The following is a 23,245-nucleotide window of genomic DNA, read 5'->3' on the forward strand; positions in this document are numbered from 1 at the left end:
TTTTTTGGAATTATCCTGGCTTTTTGCAATCCACTGAAAATCCATCCCAGTTCTTGTCTGTAAAATCATGGTCCCCACTCCATTGGATGGGTTGGGAGACAAAACTCATAATCAGTTCAGATCAAAGGATTCTCTGGGATGTTAAGAGGGACTCTTCTGGGCCTGTATGTGGTGTGGTTTGTGTAGGGCCATCTCCTGTCCGTTCCCTGCAGGGAGGGTGAAGCATGTGCCAGCTTCCAGCACTGCTCTCCACCAGCTTTATTGTATTAAAAATACATTGAACAATTCATACCAGCAAGTCCCCACAAACCAACAACCTGCAGCCACACCTCATTAATCCTAATTTCCTATAGCAGAGTACATGTTAAATGATCTGACCCCCAAACATACCACAAAAGCACTTTTCAAAGGCATTTCGGGCATCTTGAGCAGCCACTGTGGCATCGCCCCAGTGCTCCACACATCAGTACCGGTCCCGTGCGATGCTCAGCATCAGCCACTGGGCTCAGGTGTGTGTCTCATCACAGGGTCTCTGTATTCCTGCACCAGTTAAATATTCACCACTGCCATATCCTGCTGTGCTTTGCACCCACGGCATTGCTGATGCCTTGCTGGGAAGGGTTAATACCCCCCAGGCTGGGATTCCCAGCATCGCTGCTCTCTTCCCTGCCCTCCAGTTTAGCATCTCCTCCTTCCAGGACTTCCCCACCGGGGGCCTCCTTTGTGCTTCCTCCCATTGAGCCCAACCCCACCTAAATGTTTTTCCTTCCAAGATATTCCCTGCATTAAGCTGAACCAGCCCAAATTGTCTCACCTTCCCCCTCCCTCTCTGATAAATGCTCCCTCTGCAGTTAATGGAACCTCCCCGCACGTCCTTCATTTGTCAAAGATCGCAGCCTTTTACGGCGGGTCATTATTTCACCAGGAATTGGAACAGAAATATTTCCAGTCCACACCAAGCGATCTATTTCACTTCCCCACCCACCACATTAGCCTCTGAATACTCTCATTATACCATTACTAATTAGAAATTCTCTCAAATTGGCGGCTGCATTAAAAAAAAAAAGACAGTGTGCTGAGCATATGGCATAATATCCTATTAATGAACACTCTAAATTCAAACTCAGGTCAGCTGCTCATTTCTTGCTCCTGACACTCAGGCAAGGGGGGGAAAAGCAAGCTGCTTTCTTTTTTCCTCCCCTTTCCCTTCTCAAATGCGTAATAGTCAATAGGAGGGATGCAGCCATGCCTTAGGCCAATGCTTTATTTTATTTGGCTATTTTTTAGGGGATTATTATTGTAAATGATAATAACAAATATGTATGTATATATTATATATGTATAGGTTCATAAACCCATAGTGGATGCTAATTGTTGGCCAGTGCTCATCCGCATGTTGTGATGTCCCCTTCTTTATACAGAACAGCAAAGCAGGCCGCATGCTCCCCCAGAATAACTTGTGTCGTATCACAACCAAGGTGAATGTCGTTGGACACAGTGCAGAGATGGGGTGAGGAGAGGAACTGCAGCAAACACACTTTATTTTCCTTCTTCTTAGTTAACTAACTGGGCTAATTGCACCAGACACTCGCGCCGTGTGAGTGACTTTTTGGGTTGACCTCACCTTGTGCCTCATTGGCAGAGGCAGAACGAGGGTATGAGATGGCTCCTCAGCATCAGCTGTAGGGCTCCTGGGGGGGGTCATTGCAGCAAGGGGCTTCAGTGGCAGGGGTGGGGCCTGGGGATTGCCCTGGGGACCTCAGCATCAGGGATAGGGCACCCACGGCCGCTGCATCCCCATGGTCCTGCTGACGTCCAGGGAGCGTGTGAGCCTGGCTGCTCGCTGTGAGTTGCTCTAGTTGCATTTCTTAGGCTTGATGGACATCTGCCAGTGAGTGGGGAGGGCTGGCTGTGGGTATCCATGTGCTTCTGGAGGTGGGCAAAGGTTACCCACCTTGCCAAGGAGTATGTTATTAATTAGGGGGGTTTAATACCATTCTGCAGTACGGTAAAATAGCAAATCCTTGTGCCTTCCTCTTCTCTGGGCAGACGAGCTGTCAGGGCTTTAGCTCTCATCAGTCTTGTTGTCACCAAGGTTTATAAAACCACCAAATGATATGATGTCAGCTGATTCTTTAATGGGATAATCATTAGCCAAGACCTGAGTAAGGTTTTTTCCTTGCCATCACTAATTTCACCTCAAGGTGAACGCAGAGGCAGAGCCCTCCGGCGCCGTGTTTGCTGTGATGTATGTGTGCGCTGCGTGCCATTGCGCCAATTCCCACTCCTCCTTCTGGGATGCACCCTCAGTGCCTGGATAGCGGTTGTCACAGCGGGATAAGTCACAGTATGAAGGTTGTGACTGTTGTCCCTTGCAAAGAGACTTCAGTGGGTTTCACAGGGCTTCTGGCTCCAGCTTGGAATTCACCTTATCCCATGGTTGCCAGCACACCCTCCGTTTAACCGGAGCATCCGCAGCAAGGGATGCAGGAGGGCAGTGTGACCTTCCAGTAAAAACTGAAGAAGTTTTGGCTTTGCAACAAAGTGAAACTTTCTGGTTGGAAACAAATACTTTGCCTCATCAAGAATCCAATTTTCTGTCAAAACAGTTTTCATTAAATATTTCCAAGCAGCCCCGGGTTAGTATTGATTTAAACTGCTACAAGAAAGAGAAGAATGAGGCTTTGTCTCTACAAAGATCGTGTTTGCCCACCAATTAAGGTTACAGTAGAAGTGAGCAAGTGCTGCCGCCTCCAAAGGGGGCTTGTTTAATGAAACACACTGTAATTATCCTCAGTAGCTGGCATAGGCTGGTGGCGCAGCCAGACGCAGGTCAGGACCCTGGGCACCGAGCACTAGGAGCAGGGCCAGGAGGTCTGTGGAGCTGCTGGGATGGCCTGCAAGCAAGGGGACCTGTGGAAAGACCCTGTCCTTCACACTCATGTTGCCTGCTTGGTTTTCCAAGTGCTCATGGGCTATCACAGCTTGTGCTTACTGTCTCCTTGGTGTTGCTGTGATTTTGAGTACTGCGTTCTGTGGGACATCGTTTGGACTGGGAAACGTATGGCTTATGGCCATAAGACAGGCAGCAGAGGTGGATGGTCCTCAGCAATCATGAAGCTCCAGTCGTGGCCCCGTGAGCTGGGACATTGTGTATCTACAGCTTGTTGTCTTGCTGTGCCGCTTGTTATGGGGGAACTGGGACAGGATGGATGATGGGTGTCGGGGTCACTCAACCTGGGGAGGGCAAAGGGGCTGGAAGAGGCTGGGGAGAGCAGGAGAGGATCTGGAGCTGGATCTGTCCCTCCCCGCCAAGTGAGTCTCGTGTTCTGAGGGTTAAAGCCGAGATGAGCTCTGTGCAGCCCAGGAAGAATTGAGGTTTTATTTCATTGGCACCGGGGTCATTCCTGATTTAATTATGTAAAAATTAATGTGAACGTCTTTCTTGGTATGTATAGGCCATCCATGGAAATTGAATTGGGTGAAATGCTGGTTAAACTAATCACTTGCAAGTCATTATGATGGCTAAGCACAGGGATGTTGTAATCTGTTGGGACTTCTCAAAGACCTGATTGAAGACCAAGTTGAAGACCCACAGGTTTAATCAGAGGGGATCAATGGTGTTGCGCTGTGATTTTTCCTGTTAGCGAGGGGCTCTGAACCGTTTCTTCCATCCCACAAATCTGAAGGGCTTCTTGTGCACTTCCCAAATCCCTCCTGATCCAGCGGCTGTGGGTGGAGAGCTGCAGTAGATCTTGGGGTAGTGATCGGCTGCTTGGTTTCACTAGCCAGAAACACCAACACTGCAGCATGGCACAAGATACTGGTTTTATATCCCAACAGGATCTATGGATTATCTAATCAGTCTTTCTGTATCACAGCTAATTTCCTTGTTATGTTGTATTTTCAGACCAGTAGCCTCTATTGCAGCACAGGATTCATGCTAGATAGGCAACCTTGGCTCAAATAAGAGGTAGTGAGAGGTGAGAATCCATCCTTCTCATAGTGCATTGCTCACACGCTTTACTGATTACACTGCCCATAAGCTACACCTCCACTCTGTGACTTTGCCCAGTGTGGGCTCCTACTATAGGTTTGTGCCATGAGTTCCTCTGCTGCAGGAAAGAGCCCTCAGTGTCAGTATTTTCCCTTGTGAAGCTGAGTTATGTCTGAAGGGCCAAGCTGCTTGTTTCCTCCTGAAAGGAAGGGTCTGTGGTTGAATCACTTAAACACAGATTAGGGATCCTTATGTTAGTGCACCTTCCCCTGTTATTATACGTGTTATATGTGTAAATGTATACACGTACACATGTGTGCATACACCTACATGTGTAGTTTCAGTGCAAGCAGGGTTGGTTTGAGCTCTGCAGGGGCAAGGCTCTGGTCCTGCAGTTTGCTGCTCTGCTGGGGCTCTATGGAGGAGCCTGGCCAGGCGTACAAGCACCCAAGTGGGGGTCTTGCAGGGTCTCTTGGGACCTTGCTCCTGCAGTCATCACCTTTCTGTAATCTGGGTGCTGGATTTATTTGTCTGCATTTTAAAGGAATAAAACCCTCAAATCGGTATTTAGAAGTGCAGGAACAGCTTGCAGAGCATTTTATCCATCTACTAATACTAATGACCACCTTTGCAGGTAGCTGGAGGGTGCTGTTCCAGAGCTGCTTCCCAGGCTCTGGCAGAAGGCAGCTGATGTCCATAGCAAATCAAGATGCTTGTTGTAATGTTCCCCAAAATGTAATTTGATTTGCCTTTGTCAACAAAATCGGTGGCAACATCCCCTGCCTGAATAAATATCCCTGCAGGGTAGCACATGCTTTGTAAATAATTTTCATTGTAAGCCCCTCTTCCTGGCGGGGTGGAGAGCTGAGAACATTCATCAAGGCGCACATTAAGAAAATAATTCTCTTGTACCTCATTTGTGCAATAAATGAAGTCCACAGATTTCTGCTTCTGCAGCAGGGAAAAGTAAAGAGCTGAGAGCAGAGGGGAGTTGACATTGGGTCTCTTTTCAATGGCCGTTCCTACCTCCCTGAGACCCCTGGCCAGCACCTCCCCATGAGTCTGGTGATGTGAGCACATCATCTTGTAGGCAGGGGGATGAGATGCTCCTTTGCAGTGCACCCCAAAAATTGGGTCTCTCATCCCTGGCCTGGAACTGAACATCTTGGATGATGCAAAGGCTGGGCAAAGCCTTACCCAGCTGCAAGGACTCTTTGGCCAGGCCTGAACCACTGCAGCCAGACATAAAGTAAAGGTTATTTTTCATGTGAGAAACTTGGGGATATTCACTTGCTTGCAACCTGTGCCCATGCCTGAGTGCAAAAGGGCTTTGAGCCAAACCCCAGCCAAGGCCTCACTTGCCTCTGGCTCAGGCTCTGGGAGCTGCACCCTGTGCTCTGCACCTTCAGGAGTCACCTTCAGTGCTCCTGCCCCTCAGGCTCTGCTCCCAAGCAGCATGGAATGGGCACATGATGAACCTATAGGACAGGGCTCAGTGGTTGGGAAGGAAACACCGAGGACATGGAAGAGTTTTGGCCTCTGATTAGCCACACTTTGGGTAACCAGACTGTTAAATCCCTACTTACCAACCCCTTGTCTCGGCAGAGGTCTGTCAAGCTGGGAGAATACCAAGATGGGAGGAAGCTTTGGTTTTTCCCTTGTAGAAATGTAAATCTGTTATTTATATATGTTTTATGGATGGCATGTTCCTATCCCCAGGCATTTTGCATTGGAATTCAACTCATTGCAAGCCTATTACATGTTCACTAACTATAAACCATCTGATTTATATTCATTAACCAGTAGTAGACAGCAGCAGTGGCATAACTGTAGCACTGGACATGCCTCAGTCGACGGGTGAACTAAATTTCAGTTAATTAAGGTGCTGTAATTGTTGTCCAGTACAAGTGTCTTCAGGGCATTCACTTTGTAACTAATTTTTCACCCCAACCTTCCCTGCATACTTGGTCGCTGCTCTGCAACTTTGCTTAAGCCATAAATTACAAGGAAATCAGCTCTCCTGCTTTCCTGGTAGAAGAAGGCCCATTTTCTGCTTCTCGCCAAGGACAGCGGTGGTTTAATGATTAGCAAAGTGCAGAGAAAGCAGGAGAAGGGTTATAATCCCCAAAGCAGAATGGGAGCCCACGGTCAGCCTTGGCTTGCCTTCACTGGAGGCTTTTGCTCAGAGATGGCAGGAGATGCTCGCACGACTGAGTTTGCCGACACAGCTTCGAGCCCAGCCTGGTTCAGAGGAGACCTGGTGCAAAACCTCAGATGGGTTAAACCTGGTTACTAAGAAATTAAGGGTTCAAACACCAAAAGTCAGCTCTCAGCTTTCCGGTCTGAAGCGTTCCCATAATGTATGAATCATGGACCAGATTTAAGTGTGGTGGTTCTTTCCTGATGTAACCTGAGGAGATCCATCATGGAATGGTTTGGGTTGGAAGGGAACTTAGAGCTCATTGAGTTCCAAGCCCCTGCCAGGACCAGGGACACCTTCCCCTAGAGCAGGTGAGATCCAGAAGATCCTTTCATAGCAGCAATCCAGAGTGAGCAGGGAGGGAGAAACCCCTTTTCTGAGAGCCCTTGAAGTGCCCGTTGTGCATGTTTGTGGGGTCCAGTCTCATTGCCCTCTCTCTAGTAAGGGATTAGACCCTCTGCCTGCTTCAGGCAAGCAGGTCTGGGGGTGCCCCTGTGGGGTCTGCAGGGCCAGGGCTGTCTAATGGGTCCAAAGTGAGTGGTTGGTAATGAGGAGCTGAGGAGCGATCAGTGTGAGGGAAATAGAGACCCTGCTGCTCTGGAGCCTGTGCACACCAACCACAGGGCAGTAATTAGGTGGGAAGCTGGATGTGGAACTGAAACAGTAATTATGAGGAGCTGCGAGATGCTGCCGTACCGCAGCCTTCCCTTCCTCCTCTGCTGCTGCCTTCCCCACCGCCCTGTTCTTTTACTCTCTTTGGAGTAATTGCTGCTTTGTTTTGTTTCCCCCAAAAGTTCCAGTTCAGAGAGGAGCCTTGTGCAGAGGGACATTTCCTCACCTCGCTTTTACAGCAGGTTGGAAGCCAAATGGAAAGTGGTTTCTTATACTTGATGTGAAAATCAGCGTGGGGCAGCTTAGAAGGTGACCAGCCCCGAGGCTGTAGGGGAGGGCAGCTCACACGGGTGGCATCAGCACTGAACAGGACGTTTTCCCTTTGCCTTTTGGAAACAGGGCAAAAAAACTACCCTTTGCTGTAGGTTTGGGCTGCCTGGGTTTGGCTGTGTTAAAGGTATCTCCCTGAGATATGCTGCTCAGGGAGTGTTACTTTGAAATGGTGTTTCTGGTTGCACTGGGGTTTGATGTGCAGTGTTTGCATGCATGCTTTAGGGGTGTAACCTGAATGAGGGGCTTGATTTTCACATGTGCTTCAGTAATGGAACGAAAGCCAAACCTCCCCTGTATGCTTTCAGTTTAGCCCATGTTAAAGACAATACAGCTTTGCCTGCAGTAGCCTTTTTAGCTGTCCTGTGCGTGAGTAAAGTCTCCCCCTGTGTGGCTCTGGTGAATGCCTGCAGACACCTCTAACGTGTGAAGAGGGCACTGGAGCTTCTCTTTGTCTGCTCAAGTTGCCTATTGATCTGACAGCTCCTTTCCAGACCAGCCTGGCAGCAGACATATGCCAGTCTCTCTGATAGTTCATGTTCACTTATTAATATAAAGATTCAACTTCACATTCGCTGGAGTAAATCTTGCATGATGCCTCTGACAGTAATTCAGTTGTAGGCTCAATCAGACGCTGGATCTCCAGGCCATGGCTATCCTGCTAGCCTTTTCCAATTTTTCACTACACCAGTCATGAATAAATCACCAAATCACATCAGATTGCTGAAAATGGAAATACCAGAGATAGGCACCAGTTCAGTAGTCAAAGAGCATCACCTTCCCGCAGCGAGCACGCGTGCTCTGTGCTCCCTTGTCTGCTCATCACGTCCCGTCCCATCATGCAGGGGCCCCAAAACTCTGCAAACCGCCAGCCTGCATCCTGCACATCCTCTGTGTTTAAATGCAGATCCCACCGCATGTGGACTCTGGCCAGGGAGAGGCAATTTCTGTTCACCAGACACGTTGCCAGGCAAGCCATCAGTAGTTTCCAGGTGCTCTGAGAGCAGGGTTTGCCCTCTCATGCGTGCTGCAGACAAGCGCTGCTCATTTTCAGTACTCAGTAGTAGAAAAAGCAACAAAATAGTTGAGTTTTCCAAGCTTGTCCCCTGCTCTCAGTGAATGTATTTTGCAGAGGCTCCAGTCTCACAGGATGTGTGACCACAGCATCCCTGGGCGGGTGGATTGCGGCTTGAAGCCTTAGGTCTATCTGTTTGATTCCTTCTGGTCCTCCTTTGTAATACTTGTATTTTCTCTGTTGTAATCCAGGAGCTTTTCTGCTGGAAACAGAGCAGGGGGAGATTGGGAATGCTGGGGCAGTGCTGAGACCCATCTGTACCTCTTCATCCTGGGATGGGAGTCCCAGATAGCACAGGCTGGGTCTGGGCGCATGGAGCACCCCACTCATGCAAATCCCAACCACCACCATTTAGTTACCTACCTGATGCTCCGTCACTCCCGATTGGATTAACCTCTAACCCTTCTCTTTGCACCCACACAAGGGACTCTGAAAGGCTGAATGGTCTCCTTTGAAACCTGACTCAAAGGGGGAAATCTTGGTTATGGCCTTGCCGCCGACGTGGGTAGGGCTGGGGTCTTCTCACCCTACTCTACCCATTACAGATGTGGGCATGTTGGTGCCTCTCGCGTGCAGTTGAACTCCTCCAGCATTGTTCTGTGAGAACTACGGACAAAAGGAGCTGCAAACTTGGCTTATTTAAATCACTTTAGGTCAGAAAATCAGCTAGAACTTCACAAAAATAAAGCCTAACTCACCCCTCCTGAAATAAATCCATTTCTTTAAAATTAACCCCCTTAATTTCGACATCAGTTCTGTTTGTGGAGGGTTTGTCTCATTGCTAATTCCTGGGGTTTTATCTGCGTTGTTATATTCAACCCCCTGCTAATAAAATGTCAGATTGCCAAATATAACGAGTATCCCTCCTATTGCAGCAAACCACTAAAATCAAACCTTACAGGAGAGGCAACAGAAAATTTCTATCACGCTCTTCTTACCCGAAATCAAAAGTAGAGTATTATTAGAGATTTCATTAGGATGAAGCAGATTGGTAATGAAATTACATTCCAGCTTTCTACAAACCCAATGTATTAAGGAGGTTTGATCAATGATGTTCACACAATTAATTTGGTCTGATTGCTGGGGATTACTCTATCGACAGTCACATTTCACACTTGTGGGGTTTCTTGTTTCCACAGTATATTCTCCACGATGTCAGATCACCCGATGGTGAAGCGGGTTTGAAGCCCCAGCTCTCAAAGCAACTTCCAGCGGACCATGACAGGAATCAAGGTAGGGATGTCACCGCTCTTAATTGCGTTTATGATGGTGTTACTTATGGCCAGCCAACCTCAGGAGCCCTGAGCAGTCTCCAGGAGCAAGCAGAAATGGATGGAGAGCATGTTAATGCTCTCCTTGAGCAGCCTGGAGACTCTGGTTGGTCTGATTTGCCGTGCCTTGGTTCTGGAGGCACTCAGTGCCTGTATCATGGTGTCTTCCTGATGACGTGTGTCTCTGAGCTGTGGTTACAAGCTGGTGCTGCTCCGCCAGTGTGGGCAGTGCCAGGTACCAGGCACTGCTTTGTTGGGTGCAGGCCAAGGTTGGGCTCTGGCACCACTGCTGGGAAGAGTGCAGAGCTGCTTGCTTGGCAGTCAGATGTCTCAGTTTGATCTCAGTGCTGGTGTCGCACAGCTGGCAGCACATCTGGAAGCAGCACTGAGGCAGGAAGGAGAAGGGGAGGGCAGCAGCTCCATAAATCACAGCGTGGTTGAAGGGAGCTCTGCTGCTGGTTGGTTACTGTCTGTAGGCACCCAGGTTGTTCTGAGCAGCAACAAACTGATTCTTTGAGGCTTTACTGTGTTGTCCTTGTCTGTGGCTGTTGGACGGGCAGGGAATGTTTGTGGACCCTTTGTGTTATCCTTTGGTGCATCATGAATGATTAGATGACTTTTATATAAGAAAATGAAGTGGGTGATATCATGAGGCAGAGTGAGCTCTGCCAGTCTCTGTTTATTGTTGTTGAGATTTTCAAAGCTATTTAAGGAATTTTAAAGCAAATTCCAGGAGAATGGGATATCCTCCAGAAATCTCAACTGTTCCCTCTTCAGTCTTTATGGAGCTCTTGCTCTTCGTTGTGTCATTGTGGGTGTCCTGCGAAGGATGGGAGGTATGGCTGTGGTGGGTGAGGGCTGATGTGGCATTGCTTGGCTGGTCCCCAGCAGTGGAGCAGGAGGAGCTTTCCCCACCCTGGCATCGTCCTGTGCAGCTTCATTCCTCATACACCAGAGGGTGTAATAAATAGTAATAAATGGCAATAGGTGTTACCTGCTCTGCAACTGTTTTTAGGTGAGATCTGGGTCCACAATGTGCATAGAGTGCCTGCAGTGCCAGAGAGCCTAGCAGGGCCTCCCAGCTCATGGGGTTTTGCATGACTTGAAATGCAAAGGTAGGAGAGAAAGAGACAGTTGATCTCAGGGGGTAAAAAGTTCCCATTATAACATTCAGATTAATTTTAAAAGCCATTTTTAAACCTTTAGTTAAGAAAAATACCTAGAATTAAGTGCTTATAAAAACTACAAAAACTGAATAATACTATTATTAGGGCTTAAAATGAGCTTTTTTCCCCCCCTCTCTTTTACTTGCATTGATCTACTGATGGATTAGCTGGGAATCAGCAGCAAGTGACCTGTGAAGTTCCTTTTTTCCTCCCTAAGAATTATGCATTTGTTAACATTTAAGTTACGGAAGGAGCTGGTTCCATGGGTCGGGTCTCTGTGTCTTAGAAATGACCCTGGATTTCAGCTCCTCCAGCTGATCTTACCTGCAAGACTCCTTGGAAAGCTTCAGGAGTTGAAGACCAGGAAAGGAAAACCCCTTTTTCTTTTCCTAGGGACAACCTTTGCCATACTTTAGGTACTTTCTGCTGAGTACCCACGTGTACATTTTCAGTGCCAAGGAAAGGGGGAGATGCGCCACTGCAGGGAGTACACAGGAGGGGAGCGGAAGAGCAGGGCACACCATGCTCCCATCCCAGCCTCTGGATCCTGTCTTCTCTATCTGCAGACAGCAAAGATACCAGGGATCTTATTTTTCGAGATGAGCCATCTCATCTGTCAGCAGCTGAGGGAATTACAATAAGAATATGCTTTTTTTACCCCCTCTCTCTTAAAACAGCAAAAAGTTTTTATCAAGATGCCATTTATCAGCAGCGCTACCAGCCGCTAGCAGTAGGCATCCTGCCAATCACTTTATGGAAATAGGGAAGGACTTTAATGTTTGGATGCCCATCTGAATCGACTCTTGTTCATGTCAGCAGATCTGATGTGAAAGCAAAGGTGCCCCTATGCAGTCTAGTTACCATCAAACCTGTAAGTGTCAGCAATTTCAAGGCAAGGAACACAATGCTGATGGTGGGCAATGTCACTGGTTTAACCTATCTCAAAGACATTAGCTCCTGCAGTCTGCTCCTGCTCCGTGGCTCGCAAGGATTAGTTATGCCCGAAGTGCCCCTGCTCACTTAATCTCTGCAAATAATTCTGGAGGTACCTGCTTATCCCCATCTTCCTCTCGTAACAAATTCCTCTGTTCATCTCAGCTAGCTGCAGATGTGGCCAACAGCTATTTGGCTTGGGCTTTAAACTCTGGGATCTCTCATGGCGCTTTAAAGCAATGTGTTGACAGCAGTTACCATCCTGCAGCCCTGGCTCCAGGGGCAAACTCCACATGGATCTGCTCTCTGAGAGAAAAACCCTTTGGGACAAGGCCGCCTTAAGAGCCAGGGGTGAACTGACACAGCTCAAACTGGAGTCACTGCGTGCCCAAACCACTGGCTGTGGTGGTACATGGGGACGCTGGCACAGTGGAACCAATGCTAACTACAGGGTAGGAGTGATGCGGCTGTGTCATGAGCACATGTATGCTATCAGGCTCTCTGGGTTGTTTTCCCAGAGCAAATTTCAGCACTTCCCAAGACAGCCGAAACTCTTCTGGGCCCTGCCTGTCCTGACCGAGGTGTAATTGAATGTAGAGGAACCAGGATCATTAATCTCCAGGGCTGTAGGTGTTTCGGCTGAGCAGCTTCCCCAGTGGGATCAAAGTGTGGAGCTGAGCTCTCGGCTGCATCCCGCATCCCTTTCCCACCTTTGTCTGCCCCTCACAGTGTCTGGTTTCGGGTAGGGAGTCATGCTGGGCTCCAGCCTGGAGCCCTGGGTCTCTTGGAGCCAGGAGTTTAATTCCTAGGTCTCTGCATGGAGAACCTGGGGGAAAAAGTTGCTGCAGTGCCTGGAGACAATGCATGTTCCTGAAACCAAGCCTGTGATGTGGTGTGGAGGCATTTCCCTATGTGCCTAAACCTGGGATGTGCTCCTGTTAGAGGGGTGAGGTCAGGCTGAACAGAGATGTGCCATGGAAATACAGATTTAAATTCACTGGGAGGTGTCTGAAATCAACCTTGGAATGTGGGACTGTGTCCTGACACACAGAAACACCCAGGTCCCCTGTCCCTGTGCCTCCTTCCCTCTTTGTGTCCTCTCTTTCCCATGTCCCTTCAGGCTGTGCATAATTTGGAGCAGGGATGTCTGGCAGTGCCTAACACCCTGCTGCCATGCCCTCCGCGTTTTGTTCTCCTGATGCTTTCCACAACCACCTCTGGGATGCAGAAGGCTGAGCCAGGGGTAGGGCTGTGCCTTCCCGACACCATCCCTCTGCTCCACAGGCATCTCCATCCCCTCCCTGCCCTCCATTTGCATAGCATTTCCATGAAGGTCGGGATGGTTTTGGAGGTGACCCCAAGGGATGCTGGAGGCAGGAGGAGGGTAGAGGCAAGACCAGCCTCGCGCGGGCACTGCCGGCACCGCTGCTGCTGTTGACACTAGAAGTGATTAACATGGGTAGGACAGTGAGAGGGAAATAAATAACATCCTAATCTCTGGCACCATCATTCCTTTGATGAGAACAAAAAATATGAAGACTGAAAGATCAAAATAACTGTATTAGAGCATGAAAAGGGAAATGCTCTTTTAACCACCGCTGTTCAGATATATCTCCTCAGATCTGACATGCTGTAATATATTTGTAACACAGATATATATTAGGGGGTAAAGCTGGTGATTAATTTGCTTTACCTTTTCAGAGCATGTACATAAAAACCTACATTAGCAGAATTAGCATTTTACCTGGCTTTGAAGATCTTGGCTTTGAAATGTATAAAGTCATGTTGATTTTATGTCTCTCAGAAGAATAAGAGTTGTTTTTTTACATGGAGCCTCCCCCCGGCCCACCTCCTCCTAGGTTCTTGTGCATGGTGCAGGCAGAGATGCTCTGAGTTTTGTCTCTAATTACTGCATCAGTACCCTCCGGGGCATTGCTTTAGCTGCTGCCCATATTCACCCCTCTTGACTCATAATTGCTGTTGAAGCTTCTGAGACTAGAGATCAAAGTATTCATGGCATTCATGTTTCTGTCAAAGGTCTTATCGTCAAAGCACCAACTGTATTGAGAGAGATGTCTCCTTTTCTCAAGAGCAACAGACAAATTTGGCTTTGCCTGGCCTTTTCTCTCCTCACTTCATGGAAATGCAGGTACCTGAAGGCAGCAAGGGGCTGTCCAGGCTCCTTCTGGCCATCCTGCACTCCTGGCATTATCGATCGCTAGGAGCATTGTCCCGACCAAAACTGCTGTTCCAGATGTTTGTCTTTGAGCGGCACCATCCTCCCTGTCTGGACATAGAAGGATGCTAGAGCTGGCGTTGTCTCTTGCTGTTTACTGCCTGTGTTTCAGTTGGCTTTCAAGGCTGGTTGGCTGCTGGGTCAGGCCCTCACAGCTTAGACACAGCTGTTCTCCTAATTTTCCTCTGGATACCTGCTCCTGCTGTATGGACAGACTGAGAGCTCATCTGGACCAGGCTCTCTGGCTGTGTGTCCTTTTGTGGAGAGATTTTGCCTTCAACCAAAGCATTAGATGGTAAAAATTATCTCTGTTGTTTCTGGTTTTTAATGTATTTAAAGATTTGGATTCAGGCAACTTAGCAGAAATGTTCAGCTGTATTTGTGATGTTTTCCTTTGGGAAGGAGCCGTGCAGTTAAGGCTTGCAGGGATTCCTGGCAAGGTGCTGGGTGAGGGCAGGCAGTGATGCTCAGTGGCTCAAGCACAGGAGCCAGGGATGTGACTGGGCAGCACACAGCAGCCCATGGGTTCCCCCTGTGAATACTCACACTCCTCCCTGTAGTGCCCTGTGAAATGCTTCCTCACTGCCCATAAATCCTCTCGGAGCAGCGTGCACTAACACTGCTCGTGCATGCGGGCTCACACCCGGCCCTGCTCTCTTCCTGGGTGCATGGATAAACAGACGAAGCAGGAAAGGCAAACAGTGCTGCCTTGGCAGGAAGGTTTCTTTATCTAGGGGCTGTTGCTTTGGCTTTCCATTCCTGGAATAATTGCAGGCCAGCTCCATCCACCTCCCCACTTGCTTTCCTACTGTGGATGGGCGCTTTCAGCTGCTCTGTGGTTGTCTTTGTCCTGCATTAGTTTCTCATTGCGAGCTGGGAGATGGGAGATGGAGTTGTTTAAACTCCTTATGCTCTTATTCTGCTTTTTTGGGATGTGAATAAGTGCAAATATCTTTTCCAGCCTTGAGAAACGCAGGAGTGTCGTGTCCAATGCACCAAAGCTCCGCAGTGCTTCTGTGCTCTACAGCACTGTGTGTTTCCTTGTGTGGTTTTATGCTCTTCAGTATTAAGTGATGTCTGGTTGAAGATGGTCACTTTGTGCCTTCCATGCACTGATCCCAGAGGCATTTTAGGGAAGAGGGATTGCAACATAGGCTTATATGTCATAAGATTTCCTTTTCTCTAGAAAATCACAGCAACCCCTTGAGCTCAGAATACAAAGAGCACATTCAAAGGGCTGCGTGGGGGCTGAGGGTTAACAATTGCCCTGGCACAAGCAGGTTTAGAGCCTTTTCCACATGCCAGAGCATCCCGAGTGGAAGGATGCAGGTGAACCTCAGCCCTGCTAAGGTGCAGGTGGCAGAGCTGAGCCAGGTGCCTGCAGGAGATGCCTCCAGCACATAGGCAGCAGCAGAGCATCACCCGCTCCCTGCCCATGCAGCAACTTGTGATGAGTTTCTCTCTTGCAGTCCTCAGAATTGGGAGCAGGGAAAGAACTTTATAAAATTCTCCATGACCAGTGGAGCGGAACCTATTTTCTTTCACAATGCAATTAACAGCACCAACATTTACAAAATATGATTACAAGCACTTTGGTTAAGTAGAGGAAAGTATATTAGATAGCAGCGAGGGGTTGATCTTAATGTGCATTTTTTCGAGAGACTTGCATTTTCTTTGTGCAAATAAAGAGGCCCTAAATTCTCCATAGGCACTAAAATCAATGCAGTGGAACCATGATAACAAACACAGGCTCCACTTTTTGCTACATCCCCCAATTAATTAAGCCTTTCACGGGCATGTAATTAGGAACATTAGCAAGTCATAAAATTGCCGTGAGTCTCTAAATTATGTGCTGGCCCTCAGCAATTTGTTTTTAATTCCTTTTGAAGACAATGGCACTGCGGGGTCCCATAGATCTTCATAGCAGCCTACTGTTTACTTCTTTATGGCTCTATGAAGATCTAACTGTTTTCTACTGCTCCCAGATGCACCCACACTATTTTCTTGCGCGGTTTCATTACCTGAGTTAGATTTAAAGGGAAACAGCAGCGACGTGGCCCGCGACCGCCCCGCCGGAGTCGGGAGCGGAGCCGGGATGCTCGCCTGGAGCCCGGGACACTCGTCAGCCACCACCACAATTTATGCACTCGGATGTAGGCTTGCGCAGAGCCAGGGAGCGAGATAAATAAAGAAATAAATGAACGAAGGGCTGGGAATGGTTTTCCGGGGAAGGTTTATCTCCCTGTTACTGTGATTTACTCCTCCTTGATGAGAGCATCTCTTTCCGAGCCGGGGCGCAGACAAACGTTTGCACGCTCGCAGGGTCAAGAACAGCAGAAAGAAGTAAAGAGTGGAAGCAAATTGTTTTTGTCTTCCAAACTATCCTGGGTCGTTTACAGCTAAAGGGTCGGCACGGTAATACCTGGACACGTGTTCTAATAGCGGGATTGTATCCTCATGGATACGTGTAGGCAGCTGGCTAGATTTTAATGGATTTGGGGGTTTAATGCATCATGTATTGCGTGGTAGAAGGAGATGCTGAGCTCCCCAGCAGCGTGTGGCTGTCACTCATGCCCAGCTCTGGGCCTATGCCCGTGTTACCACTCAGCATCCCAGTATTCACTGTGTGGGTGTTGCTTTCCAACCATGGCTCACCACGCTTCCTTGTTCCCTGAGCACTGGGATCTGAGTCAATTAATGCGGTTGAATTACAAACCAGGTTTAGTGATGATAATAATAAGCAGAGGCTGTAATATAAAAGGTGGATTCTGACTTGTCTCCTAGGCCAGCATGGGGGAGGGATGCAGGGTGCAGTGCGATGCATTGCTCCATCACGCAGCTGGGTTACATGGCAGACAACATCTGATGCATTTAATACCAGCCAGAGCTGGTTGGTTTTGGTTGGCTTTGGTGGACTGCACAGCTAAGAACTGCAGCAGAGGGACAGGGCAGGAGCTTGTGGCCATCCTCACCTCAGGGCTCGTGGCTGCCTCTTGCACTGCCCTTCCTCCTTTCAAGTGTCCAGGCTCTCCCCTTCCTTTCATGCAGTAGCAAAACCTCTCATGCTAATGTCTTTCTTAATGCAAAGTCGAGAACGTGTTATTGCTGGACCAGGGGATGAGTCAAAAAGCAGCAACCCAGAAGGAAAACCATCCCAGAATACTTCCCTACCGCTTTAAGCTTTGTTTTGGGGCTGGAAGAAATATCAAGCTGAGCATATCATAACACTGTGCCTCTTGGTGTAAAGCCCTAGCCACTAGTCGGAGGATGTATGCATGGGTTTATCAGTTGACAGCAGGAGAGAAAAAAAGGGGGAGCATTTGCAGTGTGGCGCACCGGGATAGTTAGGAGCAAGGTGATGCTTAAAAGATGCCTGAGCTGCAGAAAGAGGGTAGCTCAGTAGCTCCCCTTTTAACATCCATTTGAATTGCAGTGGAATACTGATGGCTACGTCCTGCTGGGGCAAAGACAGCCAAGCTCTTCCCAAAGCCAAGCCAGGTCTGGAGCAGGAAACAGTGGCCACGTCCTCCATAGGTGGGTTGGGATTTGTTTCTGATCCACTGGCTTGTGAGCTGCTCTGTGCCATGTACTCAAATTTCAGCTTCCAAGGTAAAATGTTTCCTGTGTCCCTGGGGATGCGGGGTTTTGGGAGTTTACTCCACAGAGGGCAGACTGTGTGCATGAAGGGCCATCAAACAAAATACCCCAAAAGCCAGGCTGAGGGACCAGTCTTATGGCCAAGATACAGGTTTTAAGGTGAGGCTGGCCCCTGCTGCATGCCTGTGCCTTGTATGTGTGTGCCCTTGGGATTTACATGGTGTGAAGCCCCAGATACAGGGGAGCAATGCAATGCCCTGCTCAGCTCCATCCACCGTGCACCCCATCCTCCTCCCAGGAGCAGAGGTGTCCCCTGTGCTGGCCTGGTTGTGCTGCATGGCCCGGGAGGAGCGGGGCTGTGCTCGGTGCACGTCTGCTTTGCTTTATCTCCCCTCGTTTCCATCAGGGAGATGCTATCAGTGGCGAGGGACCTGCCTGAGCTCCACCAAGCGGGGCACGGGGCAGATACCATCTCTGCTCAGTGATATACTGCTGCGACACCGCAGATGTATCGGAGCCTGCTGGGAGGGAGAGGTCTCTGCTTTTGTTAGGAAAAGCCTGGCTGGCCAAGAATCATGTGCAGAGCTCCGGCTGCAGCCCTGTGCCGGAGGTACATGGGAGGGATGTGCTTTTAAACCAAGTTTTTTGTCTTATTGCGAGCATGGGTCTCCTTTTAATAAGTATGAGCAATGCAACTGCTAGTTTTCATGGTCGTCTGTAAAGTCTGACAGTGTTTATAAGGTGGTGATGCTCCAAGTCAGTGAATGCCCAGGGCACAGGCAGCCTCTGCTCCTGCTCTTGGAAAAGTTCCTGGGGATGTGCAGTGCATGTGGGCTCCCGTTGTACCCATGGGGAGAGGATGCCTGGCTGCAGAGGGCAGGGACTTTCACCTCTGAGCAAGGGCCATGGAATTGTCTCTAGTGAGCATGGTGAGTCCCCAGACCCTGGGAATAGGAAGAGGCAGAACTTGCCTCAGAACCTGGTGGCTAATGGAGCCTCTGCATTAGCCAGAGAGGGGCTCAGGCACCTGGATACAAGTGTTCAGCAGGGCATCCCCTGCCAGGGCTTTGCTCCCACCTCAGGGCCCATCGGCTATGCTGTCACCAGCGCAGAGCTGTTCATCACCATCACCTCCCCATGCCCTGGCCCAGGGCCCCTGCGCAGCATTCATCTGCGTGCACAGCAAAGCAGGAACAAAGGCACACAGGATTCTGCCTTGTCTCTGCAAGGCCGGCGACTGAAGTCGAGTTTGCCTTATTTCATGGACGCAATCCCCCAGGATAGAGGGAATGGTTATTAAAAAGCCCAGAGAGCAGTGTCTAACCTTGAGTAAGTGTTTTCTTGTTGTCATCCAAAGATCTAAAGAAAATCCTGAAGAGAATACATGGTGAAGACATATATTATAGTTGGAGCTTTTTATCTCACACATGTGACTTTGCCTATCATGAACTGTACGTTTTTATTCTCACTAGTGGGACAAAACTATATCCCACTGCAGCATATATCAAGAGGAAGAACACTGTACCTTCTTTGCATTAATATAAATAGCTGTTTAGGACCGATTCCTTGGCCAGATACTACCATCTTACCTGTCCTTTATCTAAGATATTTGGCATGTAGCTCAAGTTTGGTTTATTTAGAGTCAGGATGCAGCAGCTTTTACATATTAAAGGTGCATTTTAAAAGAGCATTTTCTATTCTAATTTGGGGGGAATGGAGCTCTTTAGGGCATTTGGGGAACGATGTCCATCTGATTTACATTTCCCTTGTTGGAGCAGAGCTGCGGACGCATATTAGAATGTAAATAATAGTGATGGATACATGTATCTTTAAAAGATCCATTTTCTCTTTTGACTAAGGCATCCAGGAGAGGAAGGAGAATGTAGATCACTTTTACAGGTGGAGAATCAATCTTCTGAGACAATGTACATGACACAGGAGACAACGTCTCCTTTCCAAGGAACTTGGTGCCATGGAGAGAGGTGCAAAGTTCCCCGAGAAGTCACGAATGGTACCCAAGGGAGTGGTGATGTACTGCTGATTTTCTCCATCCCTACTCCTCTCTGGGATGCATGAGGGCTGCCCAGTGCCATACACGTGTGAGAAGATGGCATTTTTAGCGGGGTTCCACAGGAAGGAAGCACTGCTCTCTCTTTTGCAGGTGTGGGGAATTGATGTCTAGTCAGGTTCAGTGATTTACAGAGGGAACATGGCAAGACTGGGACTGAAGTGCTGTTTTTTGGGGCTTAGCGACCCAGATACCTCCCAGTTCCCAAGGACTCGGCAAGTCCAGGGTTACTTGTGCCCCATTTTATATACTGTGGCTTGAGGAATTTCCTGGGCTTCTTCCAGATCTCACTATTGGAATGCCAGGGTTCAGATCTATCTGCAGACCATCACATTGCTATTGCGGTGATATATCAACAGAAAGGAAACATGGGAATGGAAAGTTAGAGATAAGATCACCCCAAGAGAGGTTGGAACCGAGCACATGACTTTAGCTCTGCCCTGGCTCCTTGTTTTAACGTGTGTTTGGTAGCGGGTTGCTTCAGGAACATGAGAATTAGGATTTGTCCTTCACATTGGCAACATGAGCCTTGTAGCAAAGCAACTGCTGCATCGCTCTTTTACTGACCCAAAACAGGGAGCAAGTTTGCTGCTCATAGAACTCCCAGGGGAATGGGGATCCCTATGGAATGCTGAATGGGTTTGGATCCCATTTCAGGAATAGCAGGTGGCAGGTAACCACTGACTGCACAAAGCAAGCGTGGCTCTCGGGGTCGGTAGCGCTTCTGCTCCTGTGTTGGGTTAACCCAGAAACTCCTGCAGTAAAACCTTCCCTGGGGAGGGTGATTTGTGGTGAGGTCCTGAGCCTCCACTGAACTGTCTCATTTGTCTTTGGCTCTGGCTGTTTTCCCTCTAACTTCAGAGGTACCAAAAGGAATCTTGGAAGTCCCTTGATCATCACAAGGGAAAATTAAACTTGTGGGCTTGGGCCTCATTTCCCATCCCTTCCAGGTTGTCCAGTAACAGGAGCAAAGCTCATTTCCTCCGGGATCCCCTTTCTGGCTGGTCCCTCCACACTGGTGTAGCAGGGAGGGGGTGGATGTGTGAGTAATTGCCTGCAGGGTTGGGAAGGAGATGAGCTGAGATACTGCTTCCGTTTCAGAGGAGCATGAAATGAAGCAATCAGCAGCTGGGGGAAATTGGGGTTGTTCAGGGACCCAAACAAAATCAGAACCCAGACGTTTTCATCTTCATCTCCTGAAGGCATGACTGACCTCCACGTGGGGAGGAGCACTCCCAGGGCCTGGCTCGGGTGGGAGAATGGGAGATGGTCTCGAGATGCTGTTGCTTTGACGGAGTTTGTCTTCAGAACAGGCTTTTCCCAGCTCTTGGTCAGCAAGGGAAAGGGCTTCTTCAGTCTCCCCATCTCTCTCTGCCTCTTTCTCTGCTCACACTTGCTGCCAGGGGCTGGGGACATGTTTTTGCTCATCTATTCTAACACAGCTTCTCTCCATCACCCTTCACTTTTCAAGTAACCTTCAAGCCCCTGTAAATGGACTTGAAAGCATAGAATTGAAATAATCAATGCTGTTTTTAATCCTCTACTTCTCTTAGAAAATACTTGTGGTAAAAACACATTTGAAAGGTCATGTACCTCTTCAGGGTCCTGCAAGTGAGAGGGACTGGCCAGGAGATTGGGAAGGGGGAAGGAATGATGTGGTCCATGTCCCAGAGGAGCAGCGTAAGGGAGGAACAGGGTGCTTCATCCGTTTGGTGTTAGGAAGGTGAAGGACAGTGAGGAGCAGCAAAGCTTTGAGTACAGCTCCTGTTGCACCAGGAAGTGAAGCCCATTGAGGGAGATGCAAAAGGGTGTGAGAGCTCTGGGCTCAAATCTGATCCTTGTTAATTGTCTGTGCATTAAGATGTCAGCTACAGTTATATGCTGTGTAAGAAAACTTACCATTGCCTCATTAACCTCTCCAAGCCTGGTTTTGGCAGCCCTCAGAGCACCCTGTAAGGTATACTTCATTAACAGGGTATTGAATGAATGGGGGAATGCTGAAGCCAAGATGCTCTTTCAGCTCAGTTGGAATATAATTATTTCGATTATATATTTATCTTGATAGTGCCCCAGTGAACACTTAAGTCTCAAACAGGCAGCTATTGGACTCCTGAAATCCAGACCAAGCGGTGTTGCTGTGCTGCAGATAACTCCTGTAAAGCTGGATGTGGTGGCCAAGAGCAATGGGAAGGAGGGAATGGGGTTTGGAGCGCAGGGATGGCCACCTCCCCAAACTATCCTCCTCCTTTCCAGCCTGTGTGCTTGGTTTGTGCAGAGAAATGGCTTTGGATTTGGGGAGTGGGAAGATGAAGGAATCCCAGACTGCGGGAAGGGAATACAAGGGAGGGGAAGGGAATGGAAAATGCACCTCCCTGGTAAGCAAGGCCATTGCCAGAGCTGGGCGGGATGAGCTGGACTGAAGCAGGAGCGGGACAGCCCCTTGTGCAGGGCAAGAGGAGTGGGTGACTCTAATGCGAGGGGACGTTGCTCAGTGGCCGACTGACAAGGGGAATGAAGCAGATCAACGTCAGGCATCGAGGCAGTGGCTTTCCCCTGCTCGGCTCACAGTCATATACAGCTCTGAATCATGAGGCTTGCAACCAGCAGGCATAAATTCATACTATACAGATGAGAACTGTGCCTCGGAGACAGAACATCTATCTCCTTTGCACTTATCTGCCACCGTGACACAAACAATCAGAGATGATTCTCTGGCACAACAAACAGCAAAGTGTCTTCTTTGTCTTTGCCTCAAAGGAAAACACTGTAACACATCTTTGTGGCCCGTGCTTTTATCACTTACTTTTGTTCAATAATCTCCCTGCCCAATACCCAGGATTTGGCTGGGTGGTGTAATAGGAAATCTGCCCTGTTTACAGCGGCTGAGCAGAGGTGTGGGGAGGAAATAAATACACTGTCACTGGGGCTTATGTGGTTTGCAGCAGCTCGTGGCTTAACCCCAAATCTCTGCGTTGATGCTGGATTTTCTTTACTGCCACGGAGCCTTGACTTTGTGAGGACGTGGAAGAATGAGCTTTAAATGCTACAGAGGAGCCTTTCTTGGTCTGCAAGTAACGTCTCTGTAAACTGCGTTGGAGGGGGTGTTCACAATGTACGTGAAAGGACTGATTCCTAATACAGAGCATAGTCCACATGGCACAGCAAAGGGGATCAAAACAGCACCACAATCGCATCTTACCCCCCATTCAGGGCGGGATGTTGATTCTGGAACCTAGTGACAAGCAGTGACACAGCTCATCAGGGACCACGGGTCACTTGAATGCAGTGATGGGGCTGTGCTGGGGTCTGGGAGGAGAGCATGTGCCTGTGGTTTGTTTGCATTAAGTGGAGAGGGGGGAGGCAGAAATTGGGTGAAATATCTCTTAATTCTGGTCAGCGATGTTTTGTAAAGCTTAAATAATGGATGGGTTTGACTGCCGGAGTGGTGTTCTGTGCAGGAGGAAAGAGCAGTCCCTCTGCTAAAGGGGTGAGCACAGAAATGCTTGTCTTATTCAGGCTAGAGCCGATAACCGGAGCGGCTTCCGGCACAGGTCCATGTGGAGCATCCCCAGCTCCACATCCCACGCTGCCCAGGGATGTGACTTGCTTCAGCAATGCAGCCACGTAGGCACAGCCCCTGGGATCGTCACCGTTAGGAAGAAAAATTGCCTTTCTATTTGACATGATGCTGGTTTGAACAGGGAAAAGAGCTTTCTTGGCCTTGGCCAGGGCTCTGCTGCCTCGCTGCGAGTGGCAGGTC

At 48.8% G+C, this 23,245-nt stretch overlaps 1 protein-coding gene across 1 annotated transcript in view; it reads left to right on the plus strand.

Annotated features, from left to right (window-relative positions):
* Nucleotides 1–23,245, plus strand: part of AATF (apoptosis antagonizing transcription factor) — a 242,475-nt gene that overhangs the window by 98,814 nt on the left and 120,416 nt on the right. Inside the window, exon 2 of the mRNA XM_057399508.1 lies at nucleotides 9,354–9,447. Within this exon, the coding sequence (XP_057255491.1) occupies nucleotides 9,354–9,447 (94 nt within the window). The remainder of the gene's footprint in view (nucleotides 1–9,353; nucleotides 9,448–23,245) is intronic.

The sequence above is a fragment of the Pezoporus wallicus genome, unplaced genomic scaffold (genome assembly GCF_028554395.1).
Source record: "Pezoporus wallicus isolate ANWC-B61680 ecotype Strahan unplaced genomic scaffold, APGP_CSIRO_Pwel_v1 contig_8143, whole genome shotgun sequence".
Classification (NCBI taxonomy): Eukaryota; Metazoa; Chordata; class Aves; order Psittaciformes; family Psittacidae; genus Pezoporus; species Pezoporus wallicus.